Here is a 20,703-nt window from a genome sequence, read left to right on the forward strand (position 1 = left end):
ACCAATTGTTAAACACTTCCATGCAATGACAGATGAAGTGAACATGATGATGTTCAGGTATTAGTCAAATCTATAGATACACCAAAACGGGAAGGCCCTTTCAAGTTATTAATGTGGGGAAGAAGTTATGCTTCTGTCGTTGCAGATAAAGAACCTCTATGGGTTCCAGCTAAGTGATTCCATATGTTGAGACAAGCAAAAGCAACCGACAGTGATGGGGGGGATGCCGACCTTGTGGACATTATTAGGTGCATTTTTTTTAGTTGAAAAACAAAAAGGGGGAATTGTGAAGGAGTTTTTGCAGGCTGAAGGAGAAGGGAAGTGGAGGCTATCCTTGAAGGATCTTGACTGAGAGAAGGAGAAAACAAAGTAACAAGAAGAAGCACGAAGACAGACGTGAACTGTCTTTGGTTAATCTTAGCCAATCATTTGTCTAGCTTAGGTGTGTAAAGAAAACAGCGGGTGTTTTACTAGTTATCGTAATTAAGCCTAATAAAAGTTCTTCTATTCATCAGACAGGAGTCCGGGCCTCAGTCCCCTCAAAAGGGAGCTACGGGAAAGCTGGGGAGGGGGTCTTAATCAGGCAGTGCAGTGATAGGACAGGGGAGATCAGTTTCGGGCTGAAAGAAGATTTAGATTAGATGTTGGGAAGAAATATTTTCCTGTGAGGTTGGTGGGGCACTGCGATAGATTTCCCAGAGGAGCCGTGGCTGTGCCATGCCTGGAGGTGTCCAAGGCCAGGTTGGATGGGGCTCTGAGCAGCTGATCCAGTGGGAGGTGCCCCCGACCACGGCAGGGGATGGAACCGGGTGGGCTGTAGGGTTCCTTCCACTCAACCCATTCTGCGATTCCGTGATTCTATGATTTAATGTCAATTCAAGTCTTGATGTTTACGCTGTACTGGGAGCTGCCCGTTTTACAAAACAAACAAAACCGCGAAACGCCCTCCCACCCACAGACCCCGCCGCCCCCCGGCGGCCTGAGCAGGGCAGCGACCCGCGCGAGGCCGAACCCACTGCGGGATCGGGGGGTGGGGGCGTCGGTTACGTGCCTCCCCTTTGCTCTGCCTTGGTATCGCCCACCCCAGGCTGAGGGGGTGGGTCAGCAGCGATAACCCCGCCCCTCGCCCTTCCCTCCGCTTCCAATGCGCGTGCGCTGGGGGCAAGGCGGGAGCGGGGAAGGAAGGAACCGAGCAAGCAGGCAAGGAAGGGGGCACGGAAGGAACCAAGCGAGCAAGGGAGGGGGGGGAGGAGGAAGAAGGAGGGAAGGGAGGAAGAAAGGAGGGAAGGGAGGAGGAAAAGGAGGGAAGGGAGGAGGAAAAGGAGGGAAGGGAGGAGGAAAAGGAGGGAAGGGAGGAGGAAAAGGAGGAGGGGAGGGAGGGAGGAAGGAAGAAGGAGGGAAGGGAGAAAGGGAGTAAGAAAGAGGGAGGGAGAAAGGGAGGAAGAAAGAGGGAAGGGAGAAAGGGAGGAAGAAAGAGGGAAGGGAGAAAGGGAGGAAGAAAGAGGGAAGGGAGAAAGGGAGGAAGAAAGAGGGAAGGGAGGGAGGAAGGAAGAAAGAGGGGAGGGAGGAAGAAAGAGGGAAGGGAGGGAGGAAGAAGGGAAGGGAGGAAAGAAGAAGGAGGGAGGGGAGGAAAGAAGAGGGAGGGGAGGAAAGAAGAAGGAGGGAGGGGAGGAAAGAAGAGGGAGGGGAGGAAAGAAGAAGGAGGGAGGGGAGGAAAGAAGAGGGAGGGGAGGAAAGAAGGAGGGAAGGGAGGAAAGAAGGAGGGAAGGGAGGAAAGAAGGAGGGAAGGGAGGAAAGAAGGAGGGAAGGGAGGAAAGAAGGAGGGAAGGGAGGAAAGAAGGAGGGAAGGGAGGAAAGAAGGAGGAGGGAAGGGAGGAAAGAAGGAGGAGGGAAGGGAGGAAAGAAGGAGGAGGGAAGGGAGGAAAGAAGGAGGGAAGGGAGGAAAGAAGAAGGAGGGAAGGGAGGAAAGAAGGAGGAGGGAAGGGAGGAAAGAAGGAGGGAAGGGAGGAAAGAAGGAGGCGGGAAGGGAGGAAAGAAGGAGGAGGGAAGGGGGAAAGAAGGAGGAGGGAAGGGGGGAAAGAAGGAGGAGGGAAGGGGGGAAAGAAGGAGGAGGGAAGGGGGGAAAGAAGGAGGAGGGAAGGGGGGAAAGAAGGAGGAGGGAAGGGGGGAAAGAAGGAGGAGGGAAGGGGGGAAAGAAGGAGGAGGGAAGGGGGAAAGAGGGAGGAGGGAAGGAAGGAGGGAGGAGGGAAGAGAGGGAGGGGGGAGGGAGGAGGGAAGCAGGCGCGGGTGCCGGTGTCCGGCGGTGCCGGAGAGGTGAGGGCCGTGCTCGGGGGCGCCCCGCACGGAGCCCCCGGCCCGAGGGGCGCGGCGCTCGTCCTGAGGTGCTGCTCTGCGGCTGAGCTTGGCCGAGGGAGAAGGGGCGGGGACACCTGGGGAAGTGGCGGCACTTGTGTGGTGACACTGGGTGCGCGGTAGGTGGGAGGCCTTAACCCGATCGTCCAGAGGGTAGGGGTGGCAGCCGCAAAGCAGCCCATCGTTTTCGGACGGTTATCCATCAGTTTATGGTGGATTTAAAGACAAATAAGCCTGGAGCACATCCTAAGCCTAAGCCTTTGGAAATTACTAGAATGGATTGTAGAAGGTTTTGTTTGTATTGGAAGGATCAAAACTTAGGGAGATTTTTCTTCATTAATAGCCTTGCTGCAACAGAAAGTTTCACAGAGCCCTGGGTGAGCTTGTAAGGATGCAGGACTGAAACTTATTCCGTTGGGTTTTCTATTAGTCCTCACTTTTTTTAAGTGATGATGTCTCTTGAGAACAGGAAACATTCAGTTGGGGCACTAATTCCAGCATGGGTTGTGTTTGAGGAACTGGCACAGATAAGCCTCAATAGGAAATAAAGCTGGTTTGCCAAGGAGATGGTTTTCAGAATAGCTTGGGTGTTATCTTACCAGGCTTTTTTGAATTTTGTTCCTGCCTTTGAATGATTTAAGTACATTCTGAACCCTGAGAATATAACGTTACTGTCAAAATCTTGTAATTTTCTTAAAATATATCTGTTTGTGAGACATGTTCTTTATGTTTCTCCATTCTTCAAAGCCAGGGTAATTTTCAAGGGTGGATGATAGAATCAACCAGCCTTTCTGCGAGTCCAGATCAGGCACAGAAAAAACAGAGAGTTGTTGTACAGCTGATGAAGCACAAAAAGGAAGTTGGTGTTCCTTCTAATGAACTTGTTTCAAGAAATGCAACTGCTGGCCAGAAAGAACAATCTACATCAGAAGTAAGAAAAGACTATGTATGCACAAGTGCTGGGAGACCTGAGAAGACAGAGGTAGTTAAATCAGTTGTGACACATCAGGATGCGTCTGGAAACTGTGAACTACACCTGCCTGTGTCTAGTAATTGTTCGGCAATGGAGTCATCGGAGGACAGGTGAGGATTTGTTTTCCCATATTAACAGCTTTCCTCTAGAAAAGAGAAAATTAAGTTCATGAAAGTTAAATTCAAAGTGACAACATTTCATATGTTATTGTCTTAGATTTGACTTAAACTTTGAAGGGCACCTTCACCCTTAAGATAAATTACATTTTTTTATTCTTTATTAGTGGCCTTTTTCCATCTAAGGGAGTAACTGGTGTGACATCGAGCTCTTAAGGGTAGGATGCAGAGTATGGGAAACTAAGAATTGAAAGCAGATTCTCTGGTAGCTTGGTTTTAACCTTGTGAACGCTTTGTTAGGTGCTGTGCTGACAGTTGTAGGCGGCTTTCTTTAAACCTAACATTTCAGCTTTTTCTGTTTTTGTTTCTCTGTAAACCTCCTGCTGTAGGCTGCAGGAAAAATTTAGTTGTTTGAGTCAGATTTGATGGTAGAAGCGTTTACAAGAATATTTGGTATCTGGAGGAAGCAGTAAATATGAAGGTTTTTAAAAAGGGATTCCAAACTTCTGAAAACAAAATTAATGTAAGCCACTAAGAGTGACCGTATGTGCATTTAAAAACCGGAGAAAGTCATTTCCAATTAATCCTCTTTCTGTAGGTTAACCAGTGGACTGGCTTTGATTTTAGATAACATCTAAAATCTACAGTAAGTGCTGATTTAGTAGAAAAAGTCTCTAAAAACAAGTACACATTTTCAAATCTAATATGTTAATATGAGTTTTACTATTAACACATTTAACAGTAATACACAGATTGATATAAATATCTATTAAGTGTATTTCATCTATTGGCAGATGTGTTTTATGTAAGGATGTCTATCCTTCTGAATTTTTAAATTGGCTGCTATATATACATTTACATGAACCGTTCAGAGCAACAAGTTTAGTTGGACATAAAAAAGTAAATATCCCTTCATAATAATAAACGGATGACTATAAGCATTCTTTTTGCTTTCATGTGGTATTTTCAGCACTAGGAGTTCTAGTCGTGCAAATCTGTTAGTATTAAAACTATATTTTTTGCCTATAGTCTTTTCCCGTCTCTCCAGCTTGGTTTTGTTTGCTGTCATCATAACTTGTTGGCGTTTATTTGTTTTCAGTGGTGTGGGGTGTTTTTTTGTTTGTTTTTAAAATGAAAAGACCAGGATGCTGCAAGTAAAATCATAGAATCATAGAATCATAGAATAGTTTGGGTTGGAAGGGACCATAATGATCATCTAGTTCCAACCCCCCTGCCATGGGCAGGGACATCCCACTAGATCTGACATCCTGTTTTTTACTTAGTGTCTTTGGTTCAGCAGAATCTGATTTACTAGTTTAACAATTGAAGTGTTTTTTAATACTTTTAAGTGTGTTCACACAGCACGATGCACTGCTTTTTTTTTTCACTTTTGTGCATGCATGTCTTCTTTTAATTATACTTTTACATCTGTGATTTTATTTTCACTATATTTTCTAATAAGAATGTGGAGATTAATGAGGAAAGTCTTTAGTTTCCACATTCTTGTTTTCACAGATTTACTCAACAGTTGCTATGCTGGAACAATGTCAAGATTCACTTTCACCTCTGAGAGTGCCTGGTGCAGGTGGATTACACCTCTTAGCTACTTGATTTCAAAACAACTCAGTTGTATTGCAGTACTTTGTTTACGCTGGATGTTAATCTGTCTGGTTCTGAATATGTTGGTTCTATGTTGTCGGCTCCCAGAAAGAAGATGGGGCAATATCTGCAGAAGGAACTTGATGCTGCTTACTCTACACCAAACTTATTTTTTTGGGTGACCTCAGTAGTTTACTAAGTTGAACACTTTTTGTGCATTATAACTCAAAAATATTTGAGGATGTATCCCAACATAACGCTTACCCCCACTCTGCCACATCCCATGGGATCCTTTGTAGAAGCAGGTTTGTTCTTGCTCAGAGAGGAAGGTTGTTGCTTTTAAATACTTAGCTTATAGGCCAAACCAGGCTAGAGATTGCTGCTGTCAGATGCAGAACGGATTATTTTTTTCATAGTATTTTCAAGGTTATTAAGTATTCTTGAAATTCTCTGTAGACCTTAATGGCCTTTAATCTCTGCTGAGAAATAAGATTATTCATGGAAATTAGAATTTGTTCAGTGCCTCACTGAAACAAGGGTAAGGACTTGGGATAAGTATTTATGTGATTTTTTTTTTTCTTTTCTCAGCAGGTAGTGCTGCTTTTATGGAGTAATGTGTTTGATATGTGCTGCATCTATTGCTTCTCTTTTAATTAAAAGAATTATCATAATGTGTACTATTATGTAGTATATTATGTAGTATTGTTATGAATCAGATTTCAAGCAGCTGCTTGAGCACCCAGAAAAACCACTTTGAAAGTTAAAGGTTTGACACTTGAGTAAAAACTAAACTGTTTCATGCGACTGCACAGAAGGTGGCAGTTTCCTGGTATTAACCTAAAATTGTCTTTATGCTATCCATTTTTTTTCCTGTTCTCAAGGGAAATGTATGCAAATGAATTACTTTTTGAAGTAAGGTGGTATGGCTATAAAGAAGATGAAATATGGAGCAATAATAATAATTCTTTCAGCTTTAATGACAGTAATCTAATTACTAGCTGGCTCCATTAAACCCTTCCTTGCAGTTGTCCTAACTGCACGTCTTCTCTCAGTAGTGTTTGATGGGGCAGGGTCACTGCCTTAATTTCTACCTGGTCTTTTGCAAGCATATTATGGTTTGGGTGTGGAGTTTTTTTGAGTAGCAGACTAGAACCTACTTATAGTAGCGGGCAATGATTAATAACCTTACAGCATATTTTTCTGCATAAATACTTTCTTCAAAATACAAACTTTCAATGTAACCTTCTTCCAGTGGTAAGCTTAAGTGATTTACTAATATGTTTGGTGGTGAATAGTTTTTTGGGGTTTTTTTTTAAGTATTTTATCTGTGAAACTGTGATTTTAAAGTTATATCAAAAATGCTACTCAATCGCATTTAAAGGAATGTGCAATTTACTGTCTGTTTTTTCAGCACTGTGTAGACATCCATTCTCAATGGTAACGTTCACACTCTAGCTTCGAGATCTCTTCTTGATAATGCTGGGCTATGCCTAGCTATCCTTTTAGACCATCATTTCCTTCTTCATGGTTGTAACTTGAATATCTGTTCAGAATGTCTGTATATGGGCTCAGATGGAGACATTTAACTCTTAAGACAAGGTACCCTGGCCAAGAAGTCCATATTATTTGAGGAAGAAACGTTTTGTCTCTATTTCAGTTAGCCTACAGGCTGCTGTTTGGATCTCACTTAGAAATTTAGAAATTGATTTTCATCGTGATATTCTGTCCCATATTCTGCTCATTACTAGGGATGCCCCTCAACCCGAGGGGAGCATAGAAACAAAGCTCTGGTGAGTAATGCTTTCTTAGGTGTGTGCGTAGGTTTTAGTATTCTTATACTTGGCAAATAAAGCATTTTGGCTTGTATCTTTGGAACGTGTAAAATTTACAAATAAAAAGGGACTTCGGTACTCTGCAGTCTCCATATAACCAGCAGAAGAGAAATGCAGGCAATGTTTCATTATTAATATAAGTGTCATAAATAAGGAAGGGGAACAGTTAAGAGGTTTTTTAATTGTTTTGACAACTCCTTTGGTTTTATGAAAATGTGTAAGATGGAAAGCAAATAAAGGCGAAAAAATGACTGGAAGAAGACTTAAGTACTTTTCTGTAGTTTTAAACTGGGGAAAAGGTAAATGACTAACATTTCTTTTGTTACATGAAGTATGTTGATTTTCATTGCAGTGAGGAGGACCTGTATCGTGATGCAGAAGAAATAGAGAGAGAGAAAATATTACGTAGTGAGATAAGCTTTTCAGGTACATTTGAACTTTGTGTGGCATTTCAAGTGCAGTATTAGAATTCATGGTAGCACTGATTTGTGATGATCTGACACCCCCATTTCCAAGGATTTTTGTGCACAGATGTTTCTGTGTGCAATAGAAGTTACTTGTGACCGAGTACATTGTATAGTTTTATTCATGAAACAATCAATTTTTATGTAAAACTAGTTGCTCTTAGTATATGTTTTCCACTGTGTTTATGCAGTTACGTTATGAGAGAATCCTTTGGAAAGCACTCATATACCCTGTGTTACAGGTGTGCTTGAAAATTACTGATTTATAGTCATTGTAGCAGTGTCTGTTGCTGGAATTCCTTGGTAACCTTAGTGTTACCTGTTTTGGAATCAAGAGTGTTGGGATTCCAAGAGAAAACTGTATTTCTTCTTTCTATCGTTGTTTTTGGCTTGTTCAGAAATACCTGTTATCTTTCTCTCTTATAGTTCTGCTGCTAAAAGAAGAGGAGAAACTTCTGTCAAATATTTTTCTGATTGCTAAGCAAAGACCACTTTACTAATTTATACTCTTTGCCAACTAATATTTTCTCTATTTTGTTGAACTAAATAATTTTATTCAGTTGTCATTTTCAGAGCAAGCTGATTTTTTCCCTCTGATACTAATAATTACTTAGTAGCTATAGGTTGTGATGCCAGTCACTTGACACCAATGTTAATTTGAAGTGATAGACTTTATTTAGAAATTCAGTACTTTTTCTGTGTTCTTCTGTTTTGTAGTTCTCAATATGTTACATATACTGTTTTGACAGAATATAAAGTAAGTGTTGCTCCTGAAATTGATATCATGGAGTATTGCAGAAAAGAATGGAGAGGAAATACACCCGTAGCTAAAAGGATGAGAAAGGTATCAGTTCTCTTTGTTTAATTTTGTTGGGCTTTTTGTTTGATTTATATGTTTATTAGGTGATTTGCTGCGGGAATAATCATTAACATATAAATGCTACAGCTGTGTTTTATGGAGTTGGTCTTAGAAGCAGCTGATAGCTAGAAGGTGGTTTTGTTCCTACTTGTTCCAAAGATGCTTGTTTTTTTTTTTTAGTAAGGCCACTTGTTGACAGTATAGGTGTTTGATTCATACTGTTCTTCATTACTGTTTTCAATTCCAAGTTTTAATGTCTGTGCATTGCTATAAAATGGTAATTTTGTGGGCTGTTGAAATGGGAAAGCACCAAACTTTCTGGCAGAAGACAAATAACTGAAGTTAGTGAGTTGCATGACTTTCAAGATGCGGAGCTTTAGGAAATAAGCTCAGCTTTTAAAAAACAAATCCTGAATTTTGGGTTTTTTTTATAGGCTTTGGACTAGTTTTTGTGTATTATATCTTGAGCTAGAATGGTAGAAAATAAAGCATGAGGTTGATGGTTATTTTGTTGTTTTGTTTTTTCAACACATTTTATATACATACCACTAAATTTCATAAACCTAAAAAAAATTTCTATAAATCAAAAGATCCTGTCTCACCCTCAAGAAATTCTTAAGAGAATTACAGATGCACTGGACATTGGCTCTTTCTCAGTTAGCTGAAGAGACATGCTGAGTTTCAGAAGTTACATTTCAGCATTGCTGCTTCTGCTAAAAGTGTATGTATGGGAACAGCAGGGAGGGAACAAATGTGCTGAGGCATGTGTCAAGATATTTCAAAACACAAATTTTCCCTGAGGGGAAAAAAAAAATTACATGTGAGACTTATTGGGTAAGTAGCATAAACTATTGCTGACAGTTCTTGTAACTGTGGCGTCCTTTTAAATTTAAGTCTTGTGTGTGTTTTGTATGTTTGAAATTTTTTTGAAGTCTGAGGTAGCTACCCACATTTCAGTGATTTATATGCTCTGTCATCAAATAAATGCCACAAACAATTTTCTACTTAGATTTCCTTTGGTTTCTTGTTTGTTGATCAGCAGAACTAAGGAAGTTTTTTTCAAAGTATAATGTATGATATGAAAGCATTTAAACTTCCAAAATGGGTAATGGGTCAAACCCTTTTTTTTTCTTTTTTTAAATAGCATTAGCATTTGTGTGCTTATATTCCAACATCTTTTATGATACCACTGCATGACCTTAAAACGTTTTATTAATGCTTTTATGTTAATTAGATTTTGTGGGGTTTTTTTCCCCCCTAGGGATATGAAGAAGTTGCTCAGAAGTTTGCATCTATCAGGAGAGTGCGAGGTGATAACTATTGTGCTCTCAGAGCAACTCTGTTCCAGGCACTAAGTCAAGCTACCCAGTTGCCAAGCTGGCTCCAGAGTGAGGATTTTACTATGGTACCTGTCAAACTCTGATGATCTGGCAGTAGAGGAATCTTGGTTCCAGTCTATTTGATAATTCTATGATCTCATTTCTTTATTGTGCGATATATGCTCACTTCACCATATCTCTTGAGATATGGAGATTGAGAAGTAGTAGAATTCAGTTTTGTTGTTCCTTTACAGTGATTCTTTCAACTTGGAACTGGATGCAGGTCCCTTTTAGTTTCGAATTTCTAATGTATAAATAGTGCTGACTTGTAGTGTAACTTGCCTGTCTTCATCTTGCCCTCTTGTTTTCTTCTTCCTGTACGTAACATGGCAGTAAGAGGTTCCCCGCAGCATGACTGGTAATAACAAAAAATACAGACTGCTTACTCTAAGCACATTGGAAAAAAAACCCGAATCACAAATCCAAGCTTTTTGAAATTATTATATGTATTCTTCTCTGCCATGTACGGTTTCTCTAGAAAGTGGATTAGCAAATTGGGTGCTGCAGGGGTTTCAGAGTGTATGTATTCCCCATGTCTTAAATGTTACTTAAAATAAGTGTAAGAGCAACTCCAGCCTAACATGACGAACAGTTCTTACTAAGCATTGGTGTTTAAGGAAATCAAGGTGTGTTATTAAGAGCAGAAGAAGAAAGGGGGAAGGCTTCTTGGGTGTTTCTCCTGTGTTCACTGGTACCGCCAAGTGAACTTTGTTGACACAAGACAAATTCTGGGGAAAGATTTGTGTGTATCTGCCAAATACTTGATTGCCATTAAAGAGAACACGTTACTAATTTGACGTCCTGATAAAATTGAGAGGTAATGGCTGATGGCATATGTGCTGCTCTAGCCAGAGATTTAGTTGATTTTGAGGCACAAGATGCTCTTCCAATTCTAGCAGTAAAATGGCTTAATAAATGAGTGTTAAAAAAGTAAAAAAAAGTGTCCTTAAGGAGAAGCATTAAAGCTCTTAAATGAGCAAGTGTAGCATGTGAGCAATAAAAGAGCCAATTTTGAAGCATCAACTAACCACTAGGTTGTTTTCTTCTTTATCAGAAAGCCAGTCCCATATTGTTCTAATTATGTACCCCGAAAAGAAAACACATTTTGTCTGTTCTGGGCTAAGAAATTTGCACTCCACCAAGACTTCTGGATTATCTGGTTGATGTCATCACATCTGTAACCTTCTTTTGGTTCAAGGGACACTTTCAACCTCCATTCACTGTCATGTGGTGCTGGAGAGAGTTTTTCTTAATTGAAAAAAAACCCAAAAACAAACATGAACAGCCGTGAGTAACTTAGAACAATTAATTTTTACTGTGCTTATATGTTGGTTAGATCTGGAAATAATAATAGACTGATACTCTGAGTGTTATCCAGCAAGTATTACATAGAACCAGTTGTGTTCACTTAAGGTCACCTGAGAACAACATCTGTTCAGAAGAAGGGATGAGGGTTTGTTTTAAGGTGAAAAATCTTAAAAAATAAAATAACAGTATGCAAGTTGGTGGCTTTTCTTTTCAAGACTTTTGACTTAAGCTGCCTTCTCTCAACTTCCAGCTTCCTGAAAACTTGCTGAGCAGATATGACTGGATCAAGCAGTGGCAGTTGAAAGAGAAATTGGGCAGGAAGATGGGAGAAATAAGTGATGAAATTAAAGAATGTTTAATACTTCTAAGGAAAAAGGTTGGAAAAATATTTTTTTATTCTTGATCACTTGCAAGTAAGAAAGATGCCGAAGGTTTTTGAATATAGTGAATTTAGCATAAAGATGCTTTTACCATTGAAAAAAGTCACTTTTCTGTATGCATACTGCAAAAAAACCAAGAAAAGAATATTTTAAGAAAGTTTAGAAGGCTGTGTTCAAGCAGCTTCTGAGGACAGGAGTGAAGTAGGCATTCTAAGTCACTAAAATGTAAAGAATATGATGGTTATAGGATTTATGATGCAGGAAACAAACAACTTATTATCTTAATATTGTCATGGCACAACAAGTAATTGTTTTGCTACCTTGCAGTGATTTCCAAGATCCCTTTTTTTTGCTTTGCCTAAGGACAGATTCTATGAAAATCAGACTCGGCTTGACCTTGATAAGAATACCGCTATGGAAATATTCTTGAATGCTTTTAAAAAGGCACAAACACCTTCATAAATGGAATTCTAAATGCCAGTGCTGTGTATCTGACAATTCACAAGTGAGGTTTTGCACAATGATGGCTATTGATGCATGCGTGTGTTATTTTCTTTTGTAGTGGAAGGATATAAGTGAAATTGAGGATCCTATTGAGAAACAAGACGCTTGTGATAAACTGTTTAAAAATGAAGAAGAGGAGTATAGTCTCTACGAAGCACTGAAATTTTTGATGCTTAACACTGCCATTAGATTATACAATGATGATAAAAATGGAAGGAGTGTTCCTGTCTTCTCATGGTTACTGTTTGCAAGGGATACATCTAGCAACCCTTGTCAGTTAATGCAAAATCATTTGAATCATATTGGTCACAGTGGAGGCCTTGAACAAGTAAGGAGAAATTGTTTTTACAGTGTTATTTTCCTGTTTTGGAGTTTTTAATTTCAAGTGGTTTAAGAAATCACCCAGCTTTTGTCTGCGCTTTGGTAAAAATAGAAAAACTGCATGCCTATAGTAAGAATCTATAAAGGCCTTTCTTTTAAACATTGTTTTTTGTGTGGCAGCTGACAGGTAGCATCATTCTTTGGAATTGTGGTATTCTATTAGTATAAACTTTTGTATTAGCCTTAATTGTTAGCTTTTATCATGTTATTTTTCTTTAAAGTGAATACTCAAATTATAAAGAGGAGGTCATGCATAGTACATATACTGCTTGAATTCTGATAAACTAATGACAATTACTGCCTTATGTGATGCAGAAGTGATATGCATATCATAAAAAAGCCCCAAAACAAGATGTAGTGGCTAATGAGCTGAAGAGTCTGTAAGATTTTAGAACGCCCATTCAAAAAAATTCCATTGAATATGTTACCAGTGTTGTCCAGCAATTAAATTCACTACTTAATTATAGACTCTAGAAACATGAAATTATTATGTTTTGTGTTTATTAGCTTAAAAATCTGACAACTAGTATAGCTTCAACAGATTGTGGGTACTGTTAAACCAGTTGATTCTTGCTGACTTTTTTGATGCCTAGTTTAGTCAGTAAGTAAGGTTGCATATTTTTGTGATGACTGGATTTATTTTTTTCAGTAAAATTGTGGATTGTTACTTAGAACAGGATATGCTTGCTACTGTAGTAGACAAGATAGAAGGCTCTCCATCTTCTTTCTCTTGAGTTTCTTCTGATAGCAACAGGATTTGTAAGGGCTTCTATCTGCTTTTTATTTGGCTAGAGAGTTCAGAGTACCCCCTAAGACAGAAAGGATCAGTGCCTGAAACCCATTCTTTTCTGGTGTACTGAATTAATGGGATGAATACTGATATGATAGAATGTATTTTGTACCTGTTCTTGGCAGTAGGGAAATGGGGTTCTCTCTATAATGTCGCTTTTCTTTAGAACTAATTCCATTGAGTCTGAAGAGCTCCATGTTAAAGGTGCGGAGATGTTTGTGTATGAAGTTAAGGGTGGCTTGAATGATTAGGAAGCTGAACTAGATGCTTATGTATGTGCATTCTCATTTACTTTTCTTCATATATTTTTCTTTGAAAAATTACATCTGGTAGGTATTAGTTTAGTGTTTTTATGTAAATATTTGTAAAAGATATGTTTAATCTTACACATTGTATTTCTGCTTTTTTCCAATGTAGGTGGAAATGTTTCTCCTTGCTTATGCTCTCCAGTATACCATCCAAGTGTATCGATTATATAAATATAGTACTGATGAATTTATCACACTTTATCCCAATGACCCGGAGGAGGATTGGCCTGTGGTGACGCTCATAACTGAAGATGACAGACATTATAATATTCCAGTCAGAATGTGCCAAGAGACTATGCTGTGAGCAAGTGATTGTTGGCAGTCGAACCCATGCTGCTTTTTGAGGTTTCTGGTGCTATTTTGAAATAGGAGGGTGATGATGAAATCTGCATTATTAGATGTACAACTTGAAATACATGTTTGAGAAGTTTTCATCTGAACTAAAATACCAAATTGTTAATAGCTTAAAGAGAAAAAATTTTGAAAGTATGCCTTCTGTTGCCCATTAAAAAAAACCAAACCCACAAAATTTCTACAATCCTAGTTTGAAGGGCTGACTCTGAATAGGAATGCAAAAACTATAGGTTTGCTTCTTTTAAAAAGATAGGTAGGGCTCTGTAGTAAGAAGTGACCTGACATTTCTGGAAAAGTAAGCTGGCAGTGTCCTTACTGATGTTTGTAAGGGTGCTTAGAAGCAATTTGTACAAATCTTGGGTCTCGGGGAGCAATGTAATTCTTTTGCAGTTGGAATTTAATGCCTGCCATGGTTTGTGCTATAAGAGAGATGTTATTTAAAGTTTTCTAATGCTTTGATTTTTTTTCCCAACATGAATATCTCTTATTTAGAAGCTAGTTGTCTATTATGCTGAAAATAGAGATGTTCCCCTTTCAGTCTCTTGAGGGAATCATGGCAAAGGGACTTGATAAAAAAAGAGCATAAAAGTTGTTTGTTAGGAGGTCACAAATTAAAAACCTACACGGAATTCCTCCTTCAGTTATGATAGGTGATATGAGATAACCATGTGCCCTCTAATGTCCATGTCTGTTCATGTTTGTGTTCCTGTAATGTTAATACTCAGTGGTAGCTGTGGATTTCAATTTGTCCAGGAACAGCAGGAGATGGAAGTAAACTTCTGGTGCAACTTCTCCACTCTTGGGAGGAGTATGTGGGGGGTTCTCTTTCTGCTTATAATTATTCATTGTACTTTAAATTGAAGGAATGCAGAAAATATGTCAGCACTCTTGGCATCTGATAGCTTAAAAATAATCAGATAATAAGATCTTCACCTTTAGCTTAAAGTGGAAGTATGCCCTCCCTACAAATGATTCTGGGAACAGGAGAGTGGAAGTTGGTTTAAGTGGAATACTTGACATACACAGATGGCTTGGTTTGTCTTAGAAAGCCTTCTTACATAAAAGTGATGCGATTATAAAAACTACTTTTCATTCAAATATTCTGGAGGAAATTGCATGCAAAACATCTGGCATGCAAAACTTCCAATTCTGTTTTCTTCTACTTGAAATTGATTTGTATAACTTTTCTTTTATTGTGTAAGGCAACTGCACAGTGGGAATGTGGATTCACTATGTTATAAAATGTTTTGGACGCATCTCTGTGAGGTCTTTTGCCTCACATTGTCTTTGCCTTTTGAAACTACTGTTTGAAACAACCGTTTGATATGTTACTGAAAATATCTGGCTACTACAATGGAATAAAAGTAATTCCATTCGCCTGACAATATTGTTTCTTGTTTTATGCAGTTTTCTCCTTAGCTTCATATTTTTACGTTTATAGTTTTGAAATCCTTGTTCAAGTTAGTTATTTCTTGAAAGCTGCAAAGGATGGTAATGTATGTAAAACAAGTAATTATTAGCTTGCTGTTTGCACATGTGGGACAAAAAAAAATTCCCTGAATTACTGCTATACGAGTATTGCTGAAGGGGAAAGAATAATAAATTAACTTTGGCAACTCCCTGAACTCTGATAGAAAAGTTGTAGTTACGAGTTAAGCAACTGAAATTATTTAAATCTTGATGTCTTCTATTTGAGATACTTGCGATTAAAACTTATGATCTCTTTGAAAAAGACATCTTAGTTATACATTCACAAAGCAAGTGTTCTGAATGTGTGACAAAAGCCTCTAAAGCAGAGGCTTTTTAAGGGCTGAGTTTACAACTGTTGGGTACATAAACAAGTCACAGAATTGGCTTGTACGTTGAACTGAGGACAACTGAGCACAAGGTGTGTGTAGACCTTAAGTCACATATTGTTCCTGCAGAGGTTGAGTTTCAAACAATAGAAAAGCTGATGTTGCTTTGTATTTCCCATCCAGTTTGAGATAAGCAATAATCTGTACTGTGGTGTGCAGTATATTGATTTAACTTAAATATAAAATTGGCGGCTGTCAGTTTTTCATCTGGACTTTATACAATGGCTTTTCTCTTGGGTCACCTTCCTGTATTCTACTGAATAAAATGGAAGAGTCATCAAATTACATGAAGTGGAAGCAGGGGATGGAAAAGGAAATGGACAGAGGTCAAATCAATTCTGTGCTCCACACTGATGTCCATGGCTCCTGCATATGAATAAATTCATCATAGCTGCTCTACTTCCAGATCAATGTACTAAAGGAAACAGATGCTTTACTCAACACCTGCCATACTTTCTTAGTACAGTATTAAAAATCTGAACTGTACCTATGTGAGCTCCTGGGAGTTAGTAGAGAATAGTTACAACAGGATGACTTCCTCTGTGTGCTTTTTTGTCGCTATGTTAATAGCATTGTTATGCCCAATATGTTTTTTAGAGAAGGAGGCACATGTTGACTGTGTTCTTCTGAATCGTTTTAGTGTGCTTCCAGGTACTAAATGGAAGCATCCCACTCTATCACAGTGCTTTATCCTGGAATATCTGATTACTTTTTAAAAAGTATTGTAATTTTTTTATTAAACACAATTGTGGTCTATGCAAAACTTTTGTTTTGCCTTTCTTTGGTCTCCTAGTAAGAAATGTGTAATAGAGCTAATGGACACTTCTCTTCTAGCTTCCTCTCTACTGCTGGAAGTGTGTAGGAATAGTTCTTTATGTGAAGGAAAACTAGAGGTCCAGATGGCTGAGAGGTACATTGCACTGTCCTAGATGGGAATAGTTGACTGGGCTGAGCTGGAGCTGCTGCAGGCAACAGCAAAGCTTAGGCTGGGTATGACTCTGAGAGGCTGGAACTGGCTTGATGGTGTCCCGTAGGACTTACCCCAGAACCTCGCTGCCCAGAGAGTTGTAGCTGCGTTTGATTCAGGACTGCAGTTTTATTCAGATGAGTCAAAGCTTGACCAAATCTTGCCCAAGTTAATTTTGTGTGGTGGTGACAGCCCTATAATCAAAAGCTAGTGTGGGTGAGGTGGAGAGCAAGATGGGAACTTCTATCAGCATGGCAGATGTCACGTATCCCCTTTTAGGTGTTAAAGCATGTAGGCAGAGGGAGCACTTGCATGGTATATCGAGTGCAGGGCTCGATTCATGGTCTCTAGTCCCTACTGTTTAACAATGTTGATTGTCCAGCCCCTGCATCTTATCTTCTGGATGCAAGTGCCATTTGTTCCCCCCGTACACTAGCTGTGAGGATAGGACTGAGAATGTTTGAAGATGGCGAAACGTACTTTCTGAATGCTCCCTTTTTTGGTAATGATGGAAGAAGACAGGCGACATGTTCTGGAAGCTTGCCGCTAGATAATTGTGCTTTGACATTGACTAATGTGCTTCAAGCCAGTCAGATTCAAACAATATTTCTGTTTATAAGCTTCTTGAGGAAGACAACATCAACCTCTGACAAATGGAAAAGAAACACTATTAATTCTACAGAGTTAAAAGTGAAAAGGGGAAGGCTTAGCATGGTGGAGGCCTCTCAAGGAAGATGACTCTCTAGTCCTTTGTCCCAGACAATTAGTTCTCTGCATGGGTGTTGATCAGTTGCTCTTATTTCAGTTCATGACTTCTATTCAAGTTGGTGGTATGCTAAAAAAAACACCCCAAGATTATCAAGCCATTGAAGAACTAGTCAGTCCTGACTAGAAATTGTTTTATCAGGGCTGTTGGATGAGCACTGTGGCATGCTGAAGGAGGAATGGCAAACCAAATGTGATCGCCAGCTGCCTCTTCCAGAGGATTGTTTCTCTAGTTTGGCCTTTTTTGGAATTATGAGGTTTTGAGTTATTTCTTTAAGCATTTGTCCGCCAGGTCTTTGATGTCATATATTTCCTTTGGGCTCTTGCAGCTACTGCAGGGACTGCAGCAGGTAGTCTCTGCACATGCTCTTCAGCATAAAGATTTGTCATTTGCTTGACTGGAAATGAAGGATGCGTCATTTTATACAAACAACGCTACTATGCAGGCTGAGTATGGAAGGTGCAATTTCCCCCCCTCCTTACTTCCCCAGAATCAAATAATTCTGCAAGCGTTTGTGTCTTACTGGGATGGTACAGAATTTAGACACTGTCCTTGTTAGATCTGTTGTGCACCCACCCATTAAAAAAAAGAAAAAGAAAAAAAGAAAAGCTGCTACAGTAATAATGAAATTAGTATCATCCTTCTCAGTCAGTCTTGTTACGAGAAATACTCACTTTACAGTCTGCGGCTATGCCTAGTGCATGCTCTTGGTGTTTTGGTGGCTTTGCCGGGGAGCCTGGGAGTTAATCTTTATCTGGAACTGAGCCCTAGCCCAGGGTCAGGTTGTTTGCTGGCAGCTGTCACTGCAGGTGAGGGGAGAGCACAGGCAGACAATCCAGGCTCAGCCGCTTCCCAGCCAGTGGCACTTGGAGAGTTTCCTTCCCAAGTTATGGTGAGGGGATCTGCTGGCTTGTCTCTCCACCTTAGTCCTCCAGCAAGCACAACACACCTTTAGGATACATAATCACCAGTCATACTGAGTTACTACATTCTGGCAACACCACTCTTCCTGCTGATCTAGTGGTCTCTAAAGATCATGGTTTAGCAGCATCAAGGCTTGTGTGAAGGTACATGTTTCTTAATAGTGCGTAGGTAGATGAAAGAGATTATTAAGATGTGTGAGACAATGTGAAATGAAGTGATAAGAGACCTGATGGTTTTTTCCCTTTAATTTTTTTAAATCTTTTTTACTATCAAATAGTTCATATGTTTGTATCTTGACTAATAATCTTCTAGTAGGGATTGAAATTTGTAGCAAGACCTCTGTTTGGTTTCTGAGATATCTGGTTTTGCTTATATACTTATCCAAACCTTCAGTTGATGTATTGACACATCTGAGTCTTCACAGTCAGTATACTTTCTGTAAGAAATAGCATCTTAACTGAGACATGCTGCACTGAGAAATGGTGAGGTTGGGTTCTCAAAATGTCCAAAAGCAAATTAAATTACTTTAAAAATGTATAAATCTATTAGTTTCCAACCACATTTGCATGTGTGCAGAGCATATTTTACTTGTATTGTCTTTATTATATAGGTAATAAAATAGCTTTATCCATAATATTTTATAAAGATCTAAAGTGCTTAGAAAAAAGAGAATAAACATTATAATAATCCTCTATTACCATATATACTGTTTTTTCTGAATTGATGAGATGACAAAAATAATTTCTAGCTGAGAGGAATGTATTCAGTAAAAGACATTACATCCATAGACTAGTAGATGTAACTATAAGAGGCTGTATTTTTAGAGGTGGAATGGTTGATGGACTGCTATTCTTTTCACGTTTCTGAATGTTTTCTGTATCATAAGATTATTTCTTAATCTTTCATGCTAAAAAAATAAATAATAAATTGTATTAAGCAAAGAAGATGTACAGACTGCAGGCTTGTGGGCCATGAGACAACAGGGGCTGTTTCATTTAAACTCTTTCTAGAGGCCCCTCCTTTCAGTGCATTTTTTTTTTTCCTTAGTATTGTGTAGCATTTTGGCCTTTGTTTTACAGCAGAAGATCTGGCTGTTTTGCTCTAAGAGTGGTTCTGCAGAGCTGAAAGTGCATGCTTCGGTGAGAGCCTGTTTCTTGCCACTTCTAGGCAGGTTTACTTCTTGCTGCCAAAGTTCAGCTTCTGTGCCAAGGTGCGATGAACTGCATCAAGAGAGCACTTGCATTTTGGAAGAGGGTGTTCCTTTCAGCAAAGCAGCAAGCAAGAGTTAAAAGCAATTTCTGTTCCCTCAAATGAGTTTGTCTTTTGAATTTATATTGTTGGGGTGAGGGGGGCAGACGAACCAGTAACAAAATTTCTTCTCCAGGGTCATCATTGAGCTGCTTATCTCATGAGGTTGAAAAGAAAGAGGGAAAGGGATTTTTACAGCTAAGAAAACCCCCAAACTTCAGGGAATTAGCAATTTATTTCCATTGCAGGAAATAGCACTTGCTCAATGGCAGGTGGTGCTGTCTCCTGCTCTGTGTCACAGACTCATCTTCCATCCAGGCCACCTAAGAAAGTCACCAGAAAACACCCAGCTGGAGCATCACTGCCTCCTGCACCTCCTGCAGGTGTTACAACAGGGGTCTGGCACACAGTGTTTATGTTCTAGCTTTATCTGACACTAATGTTACTTGTAGACTATCAAGTGCTTCCCTGTTCATATACTGATGAGCCCTCTGTAGAGCTCTCTTCTCATTTAGACGTGCTGGGTTTTGTCTCATCAAACCGTGCTACAAACAAACCCCTCTTTTAATTAATGAATATAATATGTTTGATTTCCTAGCAAGAAGATGGGAAGCAGCAACAGAGGTGTATGCTCACGGAAAATCTGAAGGAAGTAATGGTGTGAAATTTCCTTTGCAAAACTAAGATCGAAGGTGTAGGGGCCGCATTGTGAAGGTGGTCCTGTTGTACTGTGGGGCTATGTTGTCATTGATGGGGCTTGCCATCAAAACACATAGGTCTCCAAAGAAATGCTGCACAGGATGGTGTGTGCATAAACTGCCAGCTTGTGGTAGCTGGGCTTGACATGAACCAATCTGTTTTGGTTGTAGTTTTGGGAGCACTGGCTCCAGCTGGTGAGAAAACACTCCTCTGCTTATAAGACATGGGCAGATGCTGCACCTTTTAAGTCACCTAGAGGAAGGAGGCTTGCTTTTTCACAGCTACAGAATAGGCTGTGTAGAGAGTTAATTACTGCTTGACTTTCTTCTGGATAGTACCTTCCTCAGCAGCCACTGCTTGGCTTCAGTTTTCCTCCCTGCTGTGTCACAGGGACTGGGAGAATATTTGTCATCCATGGTTGCCTGACACCTCATGCGGAAGTGCTGTCTCAGGCAAGGCCAGCCAAAAGCTGATGGTGCCGCTTTTGCTGTTTTGTGCCACACCTCTGTTGATTTCAGGATTTTTTTCACTTGTCTGTGGTACTGAGCCATTTTCTGTTCCTTGGAAGCAGCACTTCCTCCAGCAGCACATATGCTACAGATCTCCAGCAGAACTGCGTTCTCTCACCTCTTTGTCCCCCCTTT

At 39.6% G+C, this 20,703-nt stretch overlaps 1 protein-coding gene across 1 annotated transcript; it reads left to right on the forward strand.

The window, feature by feature from the left end:
• Positions 1-2,283: 2,283 nt before the first annotated feature.
• OTULIN (OTU deubiquitinase with linear linkage specificity) lies at positions 2,284-16,136 on the forward strand. The gene is made up of 8 exons (XM_069853492.1): positions 2,284-2,313; positions 3,100-3,435; positions 7,225-7,298; positions 8,086-8,180; positions 9,457-9,600; positions 11,133-11,258; positions 11,825-12,094; positions 13,355-16,136. Exons 2-8 carry the CDS (start codon positions 3,122-3,124, stop codon positions 13,547-13,549), a joined length of 1,218 nt encoding a protein of 405 aa, XP_069709593.1. The 5' UTR covers positions 2,284-2,313; positions 3,100-3,121; the 3' UTR covers positions 13,550-16,136.
• The last annotated feature ends 4,567 nt before the right edge of the window (positions 16,137-20,703 follow it).

Source organism: Phaenicophaeus curvirostris, chromosome 3, assembly GCF_032191515.1.
Source record: "Phaenicophaeus curvirostris isolate KB17595 chromosome 3, BPBGC_Pcur_1.0, whole genome shotgun sequence".
NCBI lineage: Eukaryota > Metazoa > Chordata > Aves > Cuculiformes > Cuculidae > Phaenicophaeus > Phaenicophaeus curvirostris.